At 36.8% G+C, this 19,222-nt stretch overlaps 1 protein-coding gene across 1 annotated transcript; it reads right to left on the bottom strand.

The window, feature by feature from the left end:
* Positions 1 to 1,834: 1,834 nt before the first annotated feature.
* On the bottom strand, positions 1,835 to 2,788 carry LOC107161044 (olfactory receptor 51J1-like). Its single transcript, XM_015507575.1, has one exon. It carries the CDS (start codon positions 2,786 to 2,788, stop codon positions 1,835 to 1,837), a length of 954 nt encoding a protein of 317 aa, XP_015363061.1.
* Between the last annotated feature and the right edge of the window lie 16,434 nt (positions 2,789 to 19,222).

Here is a 19,222-nt window from a genome sequence, read left to right as displayed (position 1 = left end):
AATTCTGTTGAATTCAATGTCATAGACACTAGCTGATTTCTAGACTGTTTTCAGCATATGGTTTTCCAAAATTCTCCCTGTCTGAATCTGACATTGACAGAAGCCTGGATTTCAGGACAATGGAACAATAAAAGTTAGAAAAAAAATGGAGATTGTGGATATGTGCAAATCCATTCTATGATGGGATTGAAAGGTTTACACTAAATTGATCGTGATCTGACAAACATCTAAGGATGAGATTTAGAGTCAACATTTGCAACAGGCTCAAATGTAGGAGCAATCATATTTAAGAAGCCTAAAGATTCCCAACACAATCTTTAGAAACAAAAATGACTTGCTAAGATGTTCGTTTTATGCCAAGCCATTTAACAACCTGGTGCCATCACCTATTCTGCACATCTTTAGATATGGGATGTCTTCGGATTCTATAAAGATACTCCCCCTTTTCATCCCTCTTCTCAGAATCACTCTCTCAATCCTCTGACTATCTATAGGATTGCCAGGGTTTACCTGCTTGATTTTCCTTGATAATTCAATATCATTGTCTTCTGCAGAACTTTGCCACTGGTGGTTAGTTTTAGGCAATTGCGGATCCCCAGGTCAGAATCTAGGAAAACTGGTAAAGGAAAACCTGGAGACAAATTCACAGAATTAACTTTTACAAGAAGTCTTTGCCAATTTTTGCCATCCTTGCAATGTAAAACAGAACCATTTAAAATATTTAAAATTCATAATCAAAAGCTTTTTTATTTGTGTTATTTATATATGGGGCATTCGAATGTCTGCATAAAATTGATTCTAAACATTTTTTCATAGGAAGCATAAAATATAGCAAAGATGGTGAACGTAGTAGTGGGTAAATTCCTTTCTACGCTCTGTAATACAAGGTGCCTTGTCTCTTTATTACTGCTTTACCTTTAGGGCCTGGATCATGTCTGATGCACTGATTGTGTTCTGTAAATTCTACTTGGCTGACTACTAATAAGGTCAAGGAGATTCTAACTCATAGATATGTAGGTTTAATAAGATGCTTATTATATCTAAACATCAGCTTTTCATCTGAAGAATAATAACTATATCATTTTGTAATATTTTAGTCATTTCCTACCTCAGGTTTGTTGATAATGTTCATATTTAATAATAAATATAAAGTACCCAGTATATATTTGCATCTCAAAGATCTTAATCTCTTTCTCTGAAAAATATAAGTATAAGCTCTTCATATTATTTCAAGGGTCTGAAAAGGAATATCCAGCCAAACAAAAATTATCAATGTCTTCAAAGAGGATGTTTATTTGAAAGTTTCTGCCATCTTGGGGGAGAACGTCAGAATTTTGCACAACATACAAGATTAGTAATTTTTGGTCTCTCCCAGTGTGCGACCTTGGTGAAGTAGGGTAAATGCCACATTAAAGCATGTAGGGGAAGCCTCCTTTGAGCTAGCTCTGGTGTTCCCTTGCTATGGAATCAAAGGGCCAATAGCTCAAGAGAATGCAACACACTTACTTCCTCTCTCCCAGGTACAGAGGACTCAACAGATTTCTCAGGACACCTTCTGAATGTGTTCTCATAAACAATCTTTTTTTGCAATCCTGATTCAAGTATGTGAGGTAATGGAAAACTTCATGTCACATGATCTTTTTAAAAATATTATTAGTTTTCCAACTGTTTAATTATGCATATTCTGTGCCTACTTGCATTTCCATTCCAGTTCACTGCCAGACTATGAAAGCCTCCTGTTAGACACCATGTTTTAAGGCAATCCCAGTTACAACCACATAAGGTAACTATAGAAAACCAAACAATAAAACTCCCTTTTTAATTTGGCCTTTGATTAAACTCTGGATCTCTTCTTTGCTAGCATTCTGATAATGCCACGATGAATCTCCTTGGTTTTAATACTATAGACAATGGGGTTGACAACAGGTGGGAAGAAAAGGTAAGCATTAGCCATCATGGTTTGCAGCAGAGGAGATACATGCTTTCCAAAGCGATGCACCATAGACAAGCCAATCATAGGTATATAATAAGCTAATACAGCGCAAACATGTGAACCACATGTGCTGAGTGCCTTCTTCCGCCCTTCTCCAGTGGCAATACCCAATACAGTGTGAAGTATGAGCCCATATGAGATTACTATGAGCAATGAATCCAGCCCAAAAGTGGAGGTAACAATGAAAAGTCCATAGATATTGTTGATAGAAATGTCCCCACAAGGTAGATGGATAAGGTTAGGGTGGAGGCAAAAGGAATGAGAGAGAGCATTATGGCCACAGAACGGCAGCCTCCGTAAAAGCATGGGCAATGGAGCCATGAGCACAATGCTCTTCAGTCCAATAATAACTCCTGTGCCAAAGATACGAGGCAGTGTCAGAATAGTGGTATAGCGCAGTGGGCTATAGATGGCCACGAAGCGGTCTACAGACATGGCCAGCAGCACAGCTGACTCCATAATGGAGAAAGAATGGATGGAGAACATCTGGAAAAGGCATGCTTCAAAACTAATCTCAGTGGTGCCAAAAAGGAATATACCTAGCACTGTAGGCAGGGTGGATACAGAGACACCAACCTCAGCTAGTGCTAACATGGCAAGAAAGAGATACATGGGCTGATGTAGGGAAGCATCTGTTCTGATGACATGAAGAATGGTGCCATTTCCAAGGAAGATGATGATGTACATCAGGCAGAAAGGAATGGATATCCAGAAGTGCTCGGCCTCCAGGCCTGGGATGCCAACCAAAATGAATGTTGTAGGCAAGAACCCCAAAGAGCTATTGGAATTCTTCATGCTGAAATCTCATCCCACAGGATCTGGGACACCTGGAAAATTAGAAATAAACTAGTGAGGTGACATTATTATGGAGAAAGATGATTGAGCATTTAGGGAGGGAAGAAGAAAACAAACTCAGATTCATGTGGCCAACGGTCTCACTTCTGGAAGTTGACAAATTACCATCATCAGGAGATTCCCATTGTGACGCAGTTTACAGTTTCCATTACAGGGACGTTCTTGGCTAATAGAAAAGTCCGCATCTAAACTGAAGTGACCTTGAATCAGCTGAGGAAAAAATGACTGCCCTGTTGGCATCAAGATGCTTGACCCTAGAACGTCACTGGGGAGACAAACAGGGACGCAATTTCAGCAAGAGTTATGAATTAATGCTGGGAATAGGTGAGCAGATATTAGTTATAAATACATAGATTCAAGGCACAGAGTATGGCATACAAAACAGCTAAACGAGTGTGTATGGGTAATTGAATGATTAAAGTCCAAGGCAAAGCCAAGACAATGGAGTGAACAGAGCCTGGAGTGAGCTGCAGAATTAAACTAGAAAAACATGGGGTGTGGATCTACACTGGTTTAGCCATTCTGAGCTTTGAAAGTTATAGGAAGCAACCATAATGATTGTGTGCAAAGGTCTGGATGATTCAGAAGGAATCAGGTTCATGAAAATATTTTCATGAATATTGTCCCTTGGCTCACAGTTCCTGAAAACAACTTACCTTACCCAAATGAAACTTCTTTCTGGCTCAGGTGCACTTCTCAATTCTCTCTAACAGCAATACCAGGAACCTAAACAGATTTTCAAGGAATGCTTCCTGACAGGAGAGGAAGGCAACAGAGGAGAAAACCACCTGCCTACATTGAACTGAGTGTTACTAGTCATAATATAGTAATAACACAAGGAATCCTGGGGCTGGGAAGGTAGTTTTCAACTCATTTACTTAAATACAAATGCACACACACACGCACACACACACACACCTGTTTAACTATTCATACATGAACATAGTTTACAAACTCAATGAAAATATGCCTGAAAATCCTGATATGAATTCTCCTTCAGCCACTGCTTAATTTCCCTAGCAACAGTGACCCCATGCCATCAGCAGTCACCCATGCTGGTTATTACTAAATTCTTCTCTGTCCTGCAGATCTGTAACCAGCCAGAATTCTGTGTGAAGCACCATACAGGGCTCAGGCAACATAGAGTCCTGGACCTACTTAATAAATCTTTGCAACTTTCAACCACAGATCAGAGAGTACATCTTCTCCCACACATATTCACACACAATCATTAAATACCCTGAGGTTTTTTATTCCCAATAGTATTAAGTTCCATAGGAAAAAAAAATTAGGATACCATAAAGGGGACCTAAAGGAAAAAACCTAATTTATTTTGAAAGTCAGGAAAAGCCTTCTTTGGAAAGTGACACTTCAGCTGATAACCTGAGGAATTAGCGAAAAATTTCCAGGTTAAATGAAGAAGTTGAGTGAAGTGTGACACAGAGGGAAAAAATGACACTGTTACAGGTATGTAAGACAACACTTTGACAAAGACTGGAATAAAACATGGAGAAAATGAAAACCATTAATATACTATGATGTTCAAATCATTGACTTTTCACAATTGTGAAGAAATACGAAAATATAGGGAGGAAACAATTTAAAAATATTTTTTTTTGCCCAGATAGGGGATCCCTGGGCACTTACCATGGCCAGATGCAGTTTAACTAAGCAGATACTAGTTTAGGAAATGCTCTCTGTGGAGGGTTGCACTTAAATTTAATGTAGAGAAATTCAGATGCAAATCATTGACTTCATAAAATGATCACACATGTCATAACATCCCAGGGATGGAGGCTTGGGGAACTTCCCCTGTCCATTTTGTATACTTCTTTCCATAAGCACAACTTATTTTTAGTTCCTTAGAGTATCAGCAAACCCCTGGATCACAAACTTTTCCTCTGTGCTTCCTAACTGCACTCTTTGTCTTGCCTACCACATCTCAAGTGACCTGATATTAGAAGGGACAAATCTTGGCAAATACTGGAAGTCTCTACTTCCCGGTCTTCTCTGCCCTACCTCGCTCTCTCATGTGTTCCTATTTTGTTTTGTTTTCTATCCTTCTTGCATTTATGCATTGATGTCAACCTTTATCTCAAGTCTCCCAAACCAGATAGTATAAGGCCAGGCCTTTTTGAAAGAGATCCTCAGCACAATCATTCCTCCGAGTTTAGGATTTATTCAACAAGAGCACTCCAGTATGGGAGATAACAAAAGGGGTCATTTAGTGTTTACTCCAGTATAACAGGACAGAAAAATCAGCAGAAAGAAAAAGATGATACAGTGATTCTAATATCCCTGAAGCAAGACTGGATTGGAGGTGACTCCTATGTGCAACGTAACTTATTTTACTTTTGTGCACTTTTGTGTTTTTTTTTTTTTGTTGTTATTTAAGATAAAGATGTTACTATCTACCACAGACAATGGCTATGACTATTCAACATGATCCTTTAACAATCAGTAAATATTAGTATCCTTTCAACCCACTATTTCTTTTCCAAGGCATTCTTTGAAAAGATCAATCATGGTCAGCTTATCTCTTACTTTCTATTAAAAGTGTTCTTCCCTTATCACTCACTGATACTCAGGGCACATCTGTGAGGAAAGCAAGAAGACAAAGTTCCCACTTAACAAATAAGCATCTAAATAAGACATATGCATTGTGAGAGTAACCCACAATAATATCATGGAAAAACTATTTTGACCCATGGTGTCATCTGATATTTTTGTTTTGCTCTTCACCAGCTGTTAAGCCTAGGAAAACACTATGCTCATTCTACCATACAGGTTCAGATAGCTAGGATTTGCCCTCTGTAATCCCTCTTAAGGGAAAGTACTGATTAGGGAAAAATCTAGAGGGCTTCAAAGAGTGAGGCAGGGGTGGGAATCCTGGAAACTGCTTTAGGAGGAGGCAGGGATGGGAGATTGTGGCTTGATCACTCACCACAGGCATCAAATGGTCCAGAGAAGCTCATGTTAGCAACCACCACTTTGGCATTATTACCTTCCCAGTTCTTGGGCTGGGGTGCTGCCTCCCTCTTTGTAAGCTGATCAGAAGCCCTGAGAGTAAAGTAATAGGCAGGGAGTCAGGTCCACTGAGAAATTATCCAGGTAATTACATCACCCTTTCTTAATATCCAGAGACCTCTACAGGAAATAAGCAAAGATATAGAAATGAGCACAATAATATTTACCTAGTATGATAATTAAGGTACATAAATTACTTATAACATATGCTGCTTAAAAAAAGTATTCCGTAAACATGGGTATGCACAATTCTCCATAGCCAGGTTATGGAAGCAGCCTAGATGTCCATCAACAGATAAGTGGATAAAGAAAATATGGTACGTATGTATAATGGAGATTTTTTTTCAGCTAAGAAAGAATGAAATTATGTAGTTTGGAGAAAAATGAATAGCCCTAAAGAGTATGATTTTAAGTGAAATAAACCAGATACATAAAGTCAATTATCATGTTTTCTCTCATATGTTGAAGCTAGAGAGAAACAAAGGGAAAAGGGGCAGTTACAAAAATGGAAGAGAAACCACTGGGTAGAGCAAAGGGAACAGGGGAGGGTGAAGGAGGGTAAGGGGAGATACTGTAGAGTAATATTAACCAGGCTATGTTATATGCATGGACAAATGTGCCAGATGAAATCCATTATTCTGTGTAATTAACATGCACAAATAAATGACTTTTGAAAAGCACACCTCAGATATTGGCTATATAATGATTGTAGGACAATTGTATCTTAGAGAAACAATATAACAATTTATTGTGATTATTAACTACTACTTTTATGAACATGTATTTATCAAGAAGGGAGCAGGGCACAGAGAACACCAAGAACATCCAGAGAACACCAAGTGTGCTCAATGAGAAGGACCTGCAAATTCTGCTTATTGTTATGTACAGACTCATTTCCTTTTTCCCATTCCATGATGACTTCAGTTTGGTCTTTAACACAATATGAAAATGTGGAGTCGTGACTTAGAAATAGGGGCATCTCTGGAATAAGATAATATAAGTAGTTCAAACTAATTCTTACAGTGATCTCATCATATATAACTGGTAACAATTTAATGTTCCCCCTTTATCTAGCAATAGATGGTGTTGAGTAGCTTTAAAAAGGTGACTGGAAAGACTGACATAAAGTTGTAATGTTTCTGACACTGTATAAATTCTTGTTAATAGCATGTTGAATTTTCAGTGACTGATGAGGAGTGGAGAGAAAAAGAAATTAGTTCAATATTAACATAGTTCGAAAAACAGAGAAAACTCTAAGTACCCATCTCTGCCACTCCAAGCATTATCAAACCCAGCTGTCCAATGGAGATGCAAATTATCTGGCTTTTCTTGGATAAAACATCTCTAAAATATTCATTCCACAATCTTCTGGATAATTAATTTGGATTTTCCACATGAGGATGAAGGAAGGTATAGGACAAAAAAAACTATGGTAGAGTTAGTGGAAAGAAGAATTTGCCCACTGTAATCCTTCTTAAGGCAAAGAAGTATTCTATCCAGTGGGAAATGCTTTCCATTGCCAACCTACATATTGGAAAATATTTAATCAATATTTATTATGTGTATGGAAGGCTGGACAAGACTATGACTACTTCAGAGCATGTTTCAGAAACTGCAAAAATGATGACAGAAACTTAAATCCATCATGGCTCCCAAATTTAAATTCATGTGCTGATATCTTCTGAACCCCTACCTGGGAAGACAGCATGGATTTACTTACATTATCCAAAAGAAATACATTTCTCAAGAAGACAGGAAGAGACCTTTGTTTATCAAGATGTACCTGTGAGAAAACCTCCACACCTTAAGATAGAAGATTAATCAAAATCTGTGTTAGGAAAAAAATAAGAAAAAATTGAATAATCTCTTTCTCAGTCCTGAACTGCTGACAGAGTTGAACCAGCAGATGTGGTTTTAAGCCTCTGGCTTCAACTTTCTATAAATCTTTGAACTCGACCTTTTAAATTTGTAAAATAGGGATGTGTGTGTGTGTGTGTGTGTTATGTGTATATATACATATATATATACATATATATACACTAAGGGAATGAATATATTAACACATATAAAAGAGCCTTATAAACTGCAATAATCATTGGCTACATGGAAGTAATATTAACCATGTGGGAGACAGGTTTTCCAAGTAGAACGTGACTTCTCATTGAGGAATGAACGTCAGTAATGACATAAAGTCTTCCTTGTTATAGGACCACCCTGATACTCGGGGCTTTGTTTCTTCTCTAAATGGTATCAGTGGGTGTGTATTCCTTTTCAATTCAATCCTTCACTGAAGCATACTGGTAGCCTAAGTAATTTTCTTCTTCTTTATAATGCTTAATATTTTGAGACAGTTTCGAGAATTTCCTTTGATTGCTTATATGACACTAGTTATTTTAATTATATACTTTATTTATGATTTCAGACTTCATGTCTTGCATTTTTGGATTTTAGAGCAGTATGCTTAAGAGGTAACACTGTAGGATATTGGGTCTTATTGCCCAAGTGGAGACCTAGCCTGTCACTTCTTGTCTGGATCACCATTTCTCCATCTGTAAAGCAAGGGTATTATAAGTCTGGCCCTATAGTCTGAACTTAGGCTTAAAGAGAAGTTTGCAAATAATACACTTCTGCTAAATGCTGCTATTGTTGGTGAAATGATAATATCATCAGTACAGTTGAGTCAATTTTCATGCTTTTTTCGTTTAATACTGCCCTGTTATTGTGGATAATATTTGATTTTTAAATATCAAGCAATTTCTTAGTTGCTTAAAATTGTTTATATTGAAGATATCAACCCAGAATTTTTGACCCAGACTCATTATACTGAAATCTTTCAAGAATCTAGAATGCCTCCAAGAAATAAATGATCTTGTTCTCTGAAACAGAACAAAAAATGATTTTCACATGTTATAAAGTTTCACTACTTTCCATGAGTTCCTCTGAGCTTTCGAGAATGATAACAACACAATTATTTGCATGAGAAATTAATAGCTGTGTAAAACTGTGACAACACTGAGCGTCAACTGACATGTAGAAGGAACCAGAGAGAAAATAAGCCCATCCATAATATAGGCTATAGGGAGGGAGATCTTCTTTGGACTCCAGCCTAAAACTTACAATGATCATCTTTATAGTCTGTTTGCTGCTGTGTTCATTTCATGAGTATCAATTAAAAGGTGAATAAAAGTGATTCTAAAATACCTACCCACTGGACTTTAGAAGAGTCTGGTGCAGGGGAAGTAAGTGGCATCAATTTGAATTATTAAGAAGAATGATGAGTTTTGCTCCCCATCTCATTGTTCAAGATGGAAGGAAGAGTCTGTCTCATGCATGCAATTTCATTGAATGACACTTCTTAATGCCTGTGAGCCTCTACTGATGGAGGCTTAGCTTAGCTCCTTGGTGTGTTCCAATACAGCATTGTTTTGTTTTGTTTTTCTTTCCTTGCCTTGCCTGTCTATTGCTATTTGTTAGTTTCACTTATTATTTTTTGGTGGTTGTTATCATTTGCTTTTCTTCTCCCCACCCACTTTTCTCTGCAACTTTTTCTGTTTTCTTTTTTTCCCTTTCTTGGGCACTCCAGCCTTCAGTTTAACTAGAAATTCTATTTTAATTCAAATGCACCCACCTTCCTTATTTCAGATCCTGCTCAGATGTCAGTTCTATGATGTCTGCCCTCACTCAGGCACGCCTCTCACAGCACGTCTCCCTAACCTAGCACTTGGTTCCTAACTGCAATTCAGTGACTTAGATGAATTTCTTATAGTGGTTTTCTTTAGAGACTAGAGCCCATTTTTGCAGTATATCTTTGTGGCTTGCGGCATGAAAAGGGAAAGGGAAGCCTGGCAGGAAGCAGGAAGAAAGATGCACACTGATACACAGTGGGATAGGAATTAGTGAAAAAATACTTTGTCTTCTTTGGTTGACTACAGAAACTTTTGAAGGAAAAAGATAATTTAATTTCCCTTTTAATTTAATTTTATGTGTGGAGCTGAGATAGCAGGAAGTCAGAGATGAGTGCTAATGAGTGAGGTATAAGGGTCAACTGTGCAGTATTATAGATAAAGCCTGGTGTTTGGTAGAGAAGAGGGCAAGGAGGAATGGAAATAAAATGCACTAATTTAATACTGCATATCAGGCATTGTGGAAGGGTGTTTTATGTCTGTTTTCATTATATACATTGTCTTATTAATTATTTTAAAAATTTATTTTAATTCTAGTTAGTTATACATGACAGTACAATGCATTTTGACACATTATATATAAATGGAATATAAGTTGTTATTCTTCTGGTTGTACATGATGTAGAGAGTTACACCAATCTTGTAATATTACATGCACATGGGGTAATAATGTCCTATTCATCCTACTATCATTCCTACTCCTAAACCCCCTCCCCTACTTTCACTCCTCTCTAAGACAAAGTACCTCTATTCTTCCTTCCCCCCACATTGTGAATTAGCATTTGCATACCAGACAAAACAATTTTGCTTTGGTTCTTTGGGATTGGTTTATTTTAGTTAGCATGATATTCTCCACCTCTATCCATTTACTGGAAAATGCCATCATTTCACTCTTCTATAAGGCTGAGAAATATTACATTGTGTATATATACCACATTTTCTTTATCCATTCATCTGTTGAAGGGCATCTAGGTCGGTTCCATAGCTTGGCTATTGTGAATTGTACTGCTATAAACATTGATGTGGTGCTATAATATGCTGATTTTATGTCCTTTGGGTATAAAACAAAGAATGGAATAGCTGAGCCAAATGGTAGTTCCATTCCAAGTTTTCTGAGGAATCTCCACATAATCAACCATTATGCTTTCCATAGTGGTTGCACCGATTTGTAGTCCCACTATCAATGTATGAGTATACCTTTTTCCCCGCATCCTCGCCAACAATTATTGTTGCTTGTATTCTTGACAATTGTCATTCTGACTGGAGTAAGATGGAATCTTAGAGTAGTCTTCATTTGCATTTCTCTAATTGCTAGAGATGTTGAACATTTTTTCATATATTTGTTGACCGATTGTATTTTTTCTTCTGTGAAGGTCTGTTCAGTTCCTTAGCCCATTTATTATTTGGGTTATTTGTTTTTTGGGTGTTAAGTTTTTTGAGTTCTTTTATATCTTGGACATTAATGCTCTGTCTGAGGTGCATGGGGTAAAGATTTTTCCCATTCATCTTCACATTATTGATTGCTTCCTTTGAATGATCTAATCACACTCATTTATACCTTGAAAGAGTGAGAAATTGGCATTTCAAGTGATTTGCCAAAGTCACAGAGTTATTCATTGACAAAACTGTCATTAAAGTTAGGAGGGAAGGAAGCTGGAGGAAAGCCCTATAGAGAGAGAATAGATAAGCAGGAGTGGGGGTGGAGCTGGGTCACCAGAGTTCTGTTAGGGAGGAGTGGACAGCAGGGATCTTCAGAGGAGCTGGGATTATGGGGTAAGCAGGCCCCACAGTATGTACAGCTAGCTGCAGAAGATAGAAACTGGAGGCCACAAGGATGCTTTAGAGAAGGCAAAAAGAGGAGGGTAACAACTCTAAAGAATGAAAACCAACTTAGAATCAAGACCCTAGTGGAAGAATTACTGAATTTGAGGGCAGTCTGTCTCAGCTTAGTTTTTAGCTCATTAGCCAGAGACAGTGACGACTGACCTTTGTATTTAGCTTGAATTTAGAATGAATCTTTCTTCTCCCAATGTTGGTAGTCCATTTCCTGGGAGACACACGCAAACCAGGCTTCAAAGAATAAGCTGCCTCTGGGACTGAAGGAATAATTGGATCAAGAGCAGAGGATCTCAGAGGTGTTCTCCGAGAAGAAAATTATGAGAAAATATAGGAAAAGATGTGTATACATGAACATGATTTTTGTGCATGCCCAAGCATGCAAGTTTATGTAAATATATATGAACACATAAATATTCATTCATTTATATTCAGGTACAGGCATAACCGTGCTTGTTCATGTAGAATTTTATATGCAAGTTTACATGAATCCATGAACATGTATATCTTTCCACATGTACCAGTTGAAAGTGTATACATTCATGTCTTTATATGTGTATGCATGTATTGCAATTATCTTTTCACATATGTTTGTGTAGTGTACATGCATATTTTTCCAAATTCTTCTTAAATACTTTAATGTTTATTTCCTACTCATTCCAATATCTTAATCTTCATTGGTCAAGAACAATGTATTCTATGGGCATAGACAGAAAGGACCTTGTTCTAAAGTTGGCAGAGAAGGGTCTAAGGCCTTCTCTGAGTTTGCAGCTTGCAAACTTGAACTCAGAGTTTGTAAACTTGTACAGGTTTGCAGCTTTTACTCAGAGCTGGAACTTCTTTCCTTAGGTTATTGATTCAGGGATATACCTCATCACCTCATCACCTACAGGTTGGATAAAATTTCAGTCTTAATTCCCCCGTGTGGTTCTGGCTGTTTCCCTTGTTTTTTGTGCTTATGAAGAAGCAGGACCCTTGTTCACCATGTCACCCATTGTTCAGAGTCCTATTCTGGGTCATTGAAATATTAGCTTTCACAAATTTAGAGCATTTCTAGATATTAACAAATTAATAATTTCTGCGAAATTAAAGGATTAGAGAATCTGTTTTTTAAAGTATGGAATTACTGCTTGGACTTTGAAAATACATTAAGTTCTTGTTCAAATAATGAGTAAGAACTGAATCATAAGTGAGTGGATGGTGGATTAGAAAGTATGAATAAGTTTGGAGAACAGATAGTTGACTCGATAAATAAGCAGAAAATCAACTTTGCTAAATACTTAGAAATACAAAAGGGACAGAGAGAACTCAAGGGAATCTTAGAGCCAATATAGAAAACAGACAAATCTAAAAAATAAGAAAAATAAGATAATGGGCTGGGGTTGTGGCTCAGTGGTAGAGTGCTCGCCTAACACGTGCGAGGCCCTGGGTTCGATCTTCAGCACTACATAAAAACTAATAAACAAAATAAAGGTATTGTGTACAACTAAAAAATAAATAAATATTTAAAAAATAAAACAATATTTTGAGATTATGGAGATCAATATCTGAGACAGGAAGGAGTTGGAAAAGAGCATCATCTGTAAACTTTAAATTCAAAAACTCCCTGAGCATTGAAACCAACTAGACATTGTTCTGTCTCTCCACCCCAATACATGAGAGAGATCACAGCTGGTAAAAAGAGACTAAATAATTCACTGTGAATAGATGGGGACAGAGAACACATATTCTCAAGAACATAGTCGTAGGTATAGTCCAGCAGAGGGCAGCAAAGATCTGCCTCCCAGAGTTGGGCGGCAACATGTCTTGTGCTAGAGGTAGTAAGAGGTTTTAATGGTTTGTTTACTTATTTCTCACCTGGCTGCTAGCTTTTTAGTTAGGGGAATCGGTATGTTCCATCTGTACTCCATATACAAGGAAAGGAACCTGCCACAGGAAGTATTTGCAATATTTTTGTTATAAAACAGAAAATTTGACCCATAATCCCCAACATACTCTGCCTAGCTTACCATTGCATATATGTAATATATTGAATCTTTGAATTTATTTACTATGTTTTTATTTTAGCTTCTGCTATTTTATTTTTCTTCATTTTTTGTGCTCCTCCTTTAATTGTATACCCAAAGGAGAAAATTGCAGAATCATTCATCTATTAATAAACTTTGCTAAAATGTGATTGGTTACTTATAAAATTTTTATTTTTAATAGACCATTGTCAATGTCTACAATAAATATCAAATAAGTGAATAAACATGACTTTACTGGGGCTGGGTTGTAACTCAGTGGCAGAGTGTTTGCCAAGCATGTGTGAGGCACTAGGTTCAGTCCTTAGCACCACATAAAAATAAATAAATAAAAGCGTGCTGTATATTTATGACTGCAAACTACCAAAAAAAATCACTTTACCAAAGACATTTATTTTTAGAAAGCAAAATGCAGATGATTGTTTAGCAACTGTTCAAATAGCCACTAAATTATCTTAAATCATAAAGGTAATATGGTAAATGCTGGTAATCATCTCTTGAATGGGAAATTTATTATAATCATCAAAGATGATATATTGAAGAATGAGCACTTTGTAGATGAATTTTAATGGGAAACAGACATAGGGAATATTTTCTACTTACAAGGTCTAGGTTTTTTAAAGTTTCTGATCCTAAAGTCTTAGGACAGCCATCAGAAGTTGGTTACTAGCTTCCTCTCTAGCCCAACCCTTCCAAATAGGAATATTTAATTAGCCTGACTGACTCAACCATTTTATGTTTGAAGTGTTTTGGACAAATAATTTGCTGAAGTCCAAAGTTTCTTGCATTGTGAGAAACAACATTTATATCTAATGAAGAAAGATTCATAAGGTTTGGACTCTGAACCTGATGTTGTAATTTAAAGGAACACTTGAGGTATCTTTATTTCAGTTTTATTTTTGCTAAAGTAAATGACAAGGGAGCATGTATTTTATGGATGAGAAGGAAAACTGGTATATTGCATCACTGCTTCCAATTTTCCATCATTTACAGTAGGTTATCTGACCTTTTACAGGTAGTACAAGATACTCCACCACCCTAACATTATCAGGCTTGAACACTGACTGTTTTGGGCTCTTCATTGGTGAGGAAAAGTAACAACTGCCATTTCTGAACAGAAGCCTAAAGAACCACATTATATTTCTTATGTCATTTTCCTCAGAATGATATTCCCTGTATTTGTGACTTACTTAACTAGTATTCCAGAATGTAGAAGAGGTGCCACAGAGCAAGAGCACCAAGAAGTAATCTGAGAAAGAAAAAACAAAGTTTGTTGTTTAAAGAGAGTGACATTTTCGTTTTTTTTCCCTCCAAAATGGCTAATATACTTATTTTTCCATTCCTTAAGATTTTAAATTAGTTTTAAAGCTTAAATTGATATCTGTATAGGATAACAATTCAAATCAACAAGAAGAATCTTACATAAAGGGAAGCCCCACTCCTCTCAGGCCCTGCCTTCTGTTTGGCAAATCTGTTTTTGCCTGCACATCATCATATCTGACAGCTTCAGTGAGTTGACAACTTCCTCCTTTTCTAAAACATTCCCCTCTAATGGGTTTGGTGATTCTATATCTTTATGTCCTTCCTTTTATTTTTTCTCTTTTGCTACATTTAACTCTTCTAACTCAGTAGTAGCTATCTGTGAAGACCTTCTCACCTTGGTCTTTCTTCACTTTCTCTGAATAATACTCCCATTCTTATGAATTTAAATAGCATCTATATGATGAAGATTCACAAAATCACATTTCCAATCTCTATCCAAATAAAAATTGACTTCACCTGTGAATTTGCAGACTTTTCAAACCCAACATGCTAATAACAATATTCTTAATCTCCTTCCCTAGTTCTAATTCTCCACAATGTCAATTTTTCTCATCTAAGTAAATTGTGTCACCATCTGCTTACTAGTCAGAAGTCTGTACATCATTGTTAATTTCTTTTTTTCTCTCTTCTCTGATATTCTTATTTAGACCACAAACACATTCTCAGGTTCTGTTTTTATGCTTCCTTCACTTCTACCGCCACTACAACTAACCCTCTTTCAAACTTCTTGATCACTTTATAACTGTCCTCTCTACCTCTTCCTGTTCTGTGTTCAGGCCATTTTCCCCCAGAGCTGTTATGATGCTCTTGTTTAATACTTCAATAGTGTCCCATTACAAATAAGTGAAATCCCAGCTATTTGCAATGACTTACATGGTACTGAAGAGTTCAGTATCTGTTTGTGCTGAAATTGACATATATCCATGCTTCCTGCACAATATCTCCTTGTCAAGTTATTCAGACATGAAGGAACACTTTCTGGCATATATTTTCAAGTCATGCTTATCACAGGTGACTTTTTACAAATCTCAGATCTTAACTAAAATGACTGATCCCCCCCAAATCATGCATACAAAATAGTCTACATTCCGTTGTATTTATCCATTTACTCTTTTGATCAATTGTCCTATCTGGAAAGGGGACACACAAATGGAAGGAATCCCATATTTTTATTGTTGACTATTGTGTTTCAAATGGCAGCCTAGTTCTTGGCAAATAATTGTCACTCAATGACTAAGAATGAAGAAGTGAATTAATAAAATCGGGGTCTCCTCCAAAGAAGGAGATTATTTTCAACACCATGGGGATATTTCATTGTCCTAACATGTTAAAGGAGTAACTCTCTATGAAGACCTCTCACCTTGGCTTTTATTTTCACTTTCCATGAATAATATTCCCATTTTTATGAATTTAAATAGCATCTATATATTGAAGATTCACAAAGGGGACAAACAGATGTGAATACACATCTTCCCCGACAAAGGGAGAAGACAACGTTAAGGGAATAATTCTATAAAATGTGACCACTGTGCTGACCCCCTTATGCTTTCTTTTCCAAGAAGCCATCTACCTGCAGTCCTTCCTGGCCTTAAGGGACAGGATATGTTATATTCCTCAGCAAACTATCTGTTATCTGCAAGAGAAAATGCAAGCCAGAAATAATATTGATAAGAACCCATGTTACCATGAAGGGGGAGACTTTCATGACCCTCTCAAGACCAGATCTAGAAACTCATGGAGATAAGAATATGTTCTTCTAACATAAAACATGTAAGAATTTATGGTTAAAAATCCAATTATAACCAGTCAGCATGGACCAAAGTGACCTAGAGTTGTCATGTCAATGGGGACTTGAAAGTCTGATGTTATCCTGCAGTCAGTCAAGAGGTGGATTTGGGTGAGGGCTCTCTGGAAACTTCCCTGGGCTCCCCAATAAAACTGGAGTACAGGAGAGGCACACTGTCCCTCTCTTCTCTGAAAGGACCTACTTTCTCCCTTTCCCCTTACCTATCCCTTCAATAAATTTATGGCTGTTACTCTGAGTGACATGTCTTAAATTTTTCCGACTTGATCACAAGAATAGAGATTTGAAGAGGGGAAGTGGGGTTTGTGCTTCCTCAATTTCTGGGAAACCCCCAAGCCCTGTAACATAATCCCCAACCTTATGTTTTCTTACAGGATTCTTCTCCTCAAAACCATGCCCTGACGGATCATCATTTCCAAGGATTATTTTTCACAGTTGAACTCACTCATCTCCATGAGGGGAATGAAAATCTGATTGGTGACATTGTTCTGAACCATTCATGTGTGACCCAGGACCTTGGTTCATTTTATGCCAATTTGCTGGACCACACTTGATATTGAATTTCAGTTCCACTTTATAAGTAGATAAGCACAAGGAAATAGTAGTGCAGAAGACCATGGAGTGTCTTGTCTTCATAGAGCTCATAATCTGGTGAGCACTAAAGACAGAGCAAGTGGTTGAGATCCAGTTTCCTAAAGATTTTTATAGAATACTGCAACACAGGGGCTGGGGATATAGCTTAGTAGAGTGCTTGCCTCACATGCACAATGCCTTGGGTTAAATCCCTAGCACCGCACACACACACACACACACACACACACACAATCTCTCTCTCTCTCTCTCTCTCTCATTATATATATATCTCAACATACAAAGCACTACAGCAGGCATCAACAAAAGTTCTCTGATGGAAGCCATTTTTAGATAAATTTTAAGATCTAAAGGATGATGTCCTTTATTTATGGGCTCCCAGGTTCCTTAGGTCCTGAACTCTGTTCAGAACTACTGAGGTAAATTTCATCTCTCATCCTGTCTGTTTGTGGGCAGCATTTTTGACCTATCAGTAACAGGAAGAAATGAGAGAGGTTTCTTATTTTGAGGTTGGTGGGGTGTTGCTGACTGTATGTCCTATATGTTCGCAACAGTGATGTCAGAACTCCTGAACTGCCAGCACTCTGGTGCCTGCAGAGCATCTGCAGCATGGGTTCTCAGCAGTGGCTGCATCTCCAGTACTTCAAGTGCAGGGTCATGCTGCATGGTGAGCCCAGGGTGGGAGCAGCTGTGCTATTTCTATATGTTACCCTTGAATTTTAAGTGCTTCTCCAAGAATCTCTCATTTCTCTTTTTTTAGATCCCTTAAAATTTTGTAAATAAGTCATTCTATGAAATCTCCATTTAAAAATATCCTCAGCATTGTGTTCCTTACCAGACTCTGATTGAAACCAATGAATAGGAAGAAACTATACAAATTGGGAAAGGGGAAGAGCTTTCCAAGAGAAATAGATAGTTTAAGTTATGGAATAACGGATTTTTTTTTAGATTTCCATAAATTAACTTTTTTAGCATAGATGAACCTGGGAGAATGGACAGAAAGCTTTTGAGTCAAAAGCCTTATGACTTGGAATCAAAATGTTTCATGGGTCTATCAGAAGAAAATTCAGGCCACCAAATGAGAACTCCTTCAATTTTCTCCTCTGCTCCAACACATATATCTGAATCTGACTGTCACAATTCTTCCAGGGGAATCAATGTCCTTTCTCCCATCTTAAAACTCCCCTACCATCTATTTTATGGGACTGACACTCTGGCTTTTTCTGTCATCCATTTCCCCTACTCTTTTCTCAATCCTTTTTCTTGCCTCTGTTTACTTTTTATTATTAGCATGTAAACATTCTAAATTTATCTTACTTTTTTGCCATAATGTTATTATGGCAAAAAACCTTCTATTATGTGATAAGTTTTCCTTTTCCTAGAAGAATTTATTGGATGTACATATTATCTTTGTATTTACTATTTTTGAAGGTAAACTAGGGGGTTGGAGGATATGAAAATGTAAAATTGGATGACAAAAATTAAGTATGTTTGTGCAATTGGGAATTTAAAAATGGTGAAAAAAATTACAGTATCTTAGAACTTATTTTTGTTCCCAAATATGATAAGGATAATGCAGATTAAAAAGCTAGGTTGGAAAGCTCCTTTTGGATGTCAAAATAAAGTTATCCATGATGGAAATATAAAAATATTTTATTGTATAGATTATGTTGGGGAAACTGGATATCTACATGCAGAACAATAAAATTAGACCTTTAACTCATGCCTTACATAAAAATCAAGTCAAAATGGATTAAGCATTTAAATTTAAGATCCTAAACTATAAAGGTAGTAGAAGAAAATATGGAAGAAAATTCTTCAACATTTGGGCAATGATTTTAAGAGATGGCCTAAAAAACACAGGTAACAAACATAAAAATAGACGAACTAGATTACATCAAAGTAAAAAGTTCTCAAGAGCCTGAGAAATAATCAACAAAGTGAATAAACAGCCTATAGAATGGAAGAAAATATTTGTAAAGTGTTTGTCTAATAGTGTTTAACATTCAAAATATGTAAGAAACTCAATTTAATAGTGATATATATATATATATATATATATATATATATATATATATATATATCT

This window comes from Marmota marmota, unplaced genomic scaffold (assembly GCF_001458135.2).
Source record: "Marmota marmota marmota unplaced genomic scaffold, marMar, whole genome shotgun sequence".
In the NCBI taxonomy this organism is placed as follows: domain Eukaryota; kingdom Metazoa; phylum Chordata; class Mammalia; order Rodentia; family Sciuridae; genus Marmota; species Marmota marmota.
The sequence above is the reverse complement of the archived record's forward strand: the minus strand, read 5'-3'. Positions and strand labels throughout refer to the sequence as shown.

What these genes read in the sequence shown, in the direction of transcription:
- LOC107161044 (XM_015507575.1), bottom strand. Translation starts at nt 2,788, where the DNA reads ATGAAGAATTCCAATAGCTCTTTGGGGTTCTTGCCTACAACATTCATT.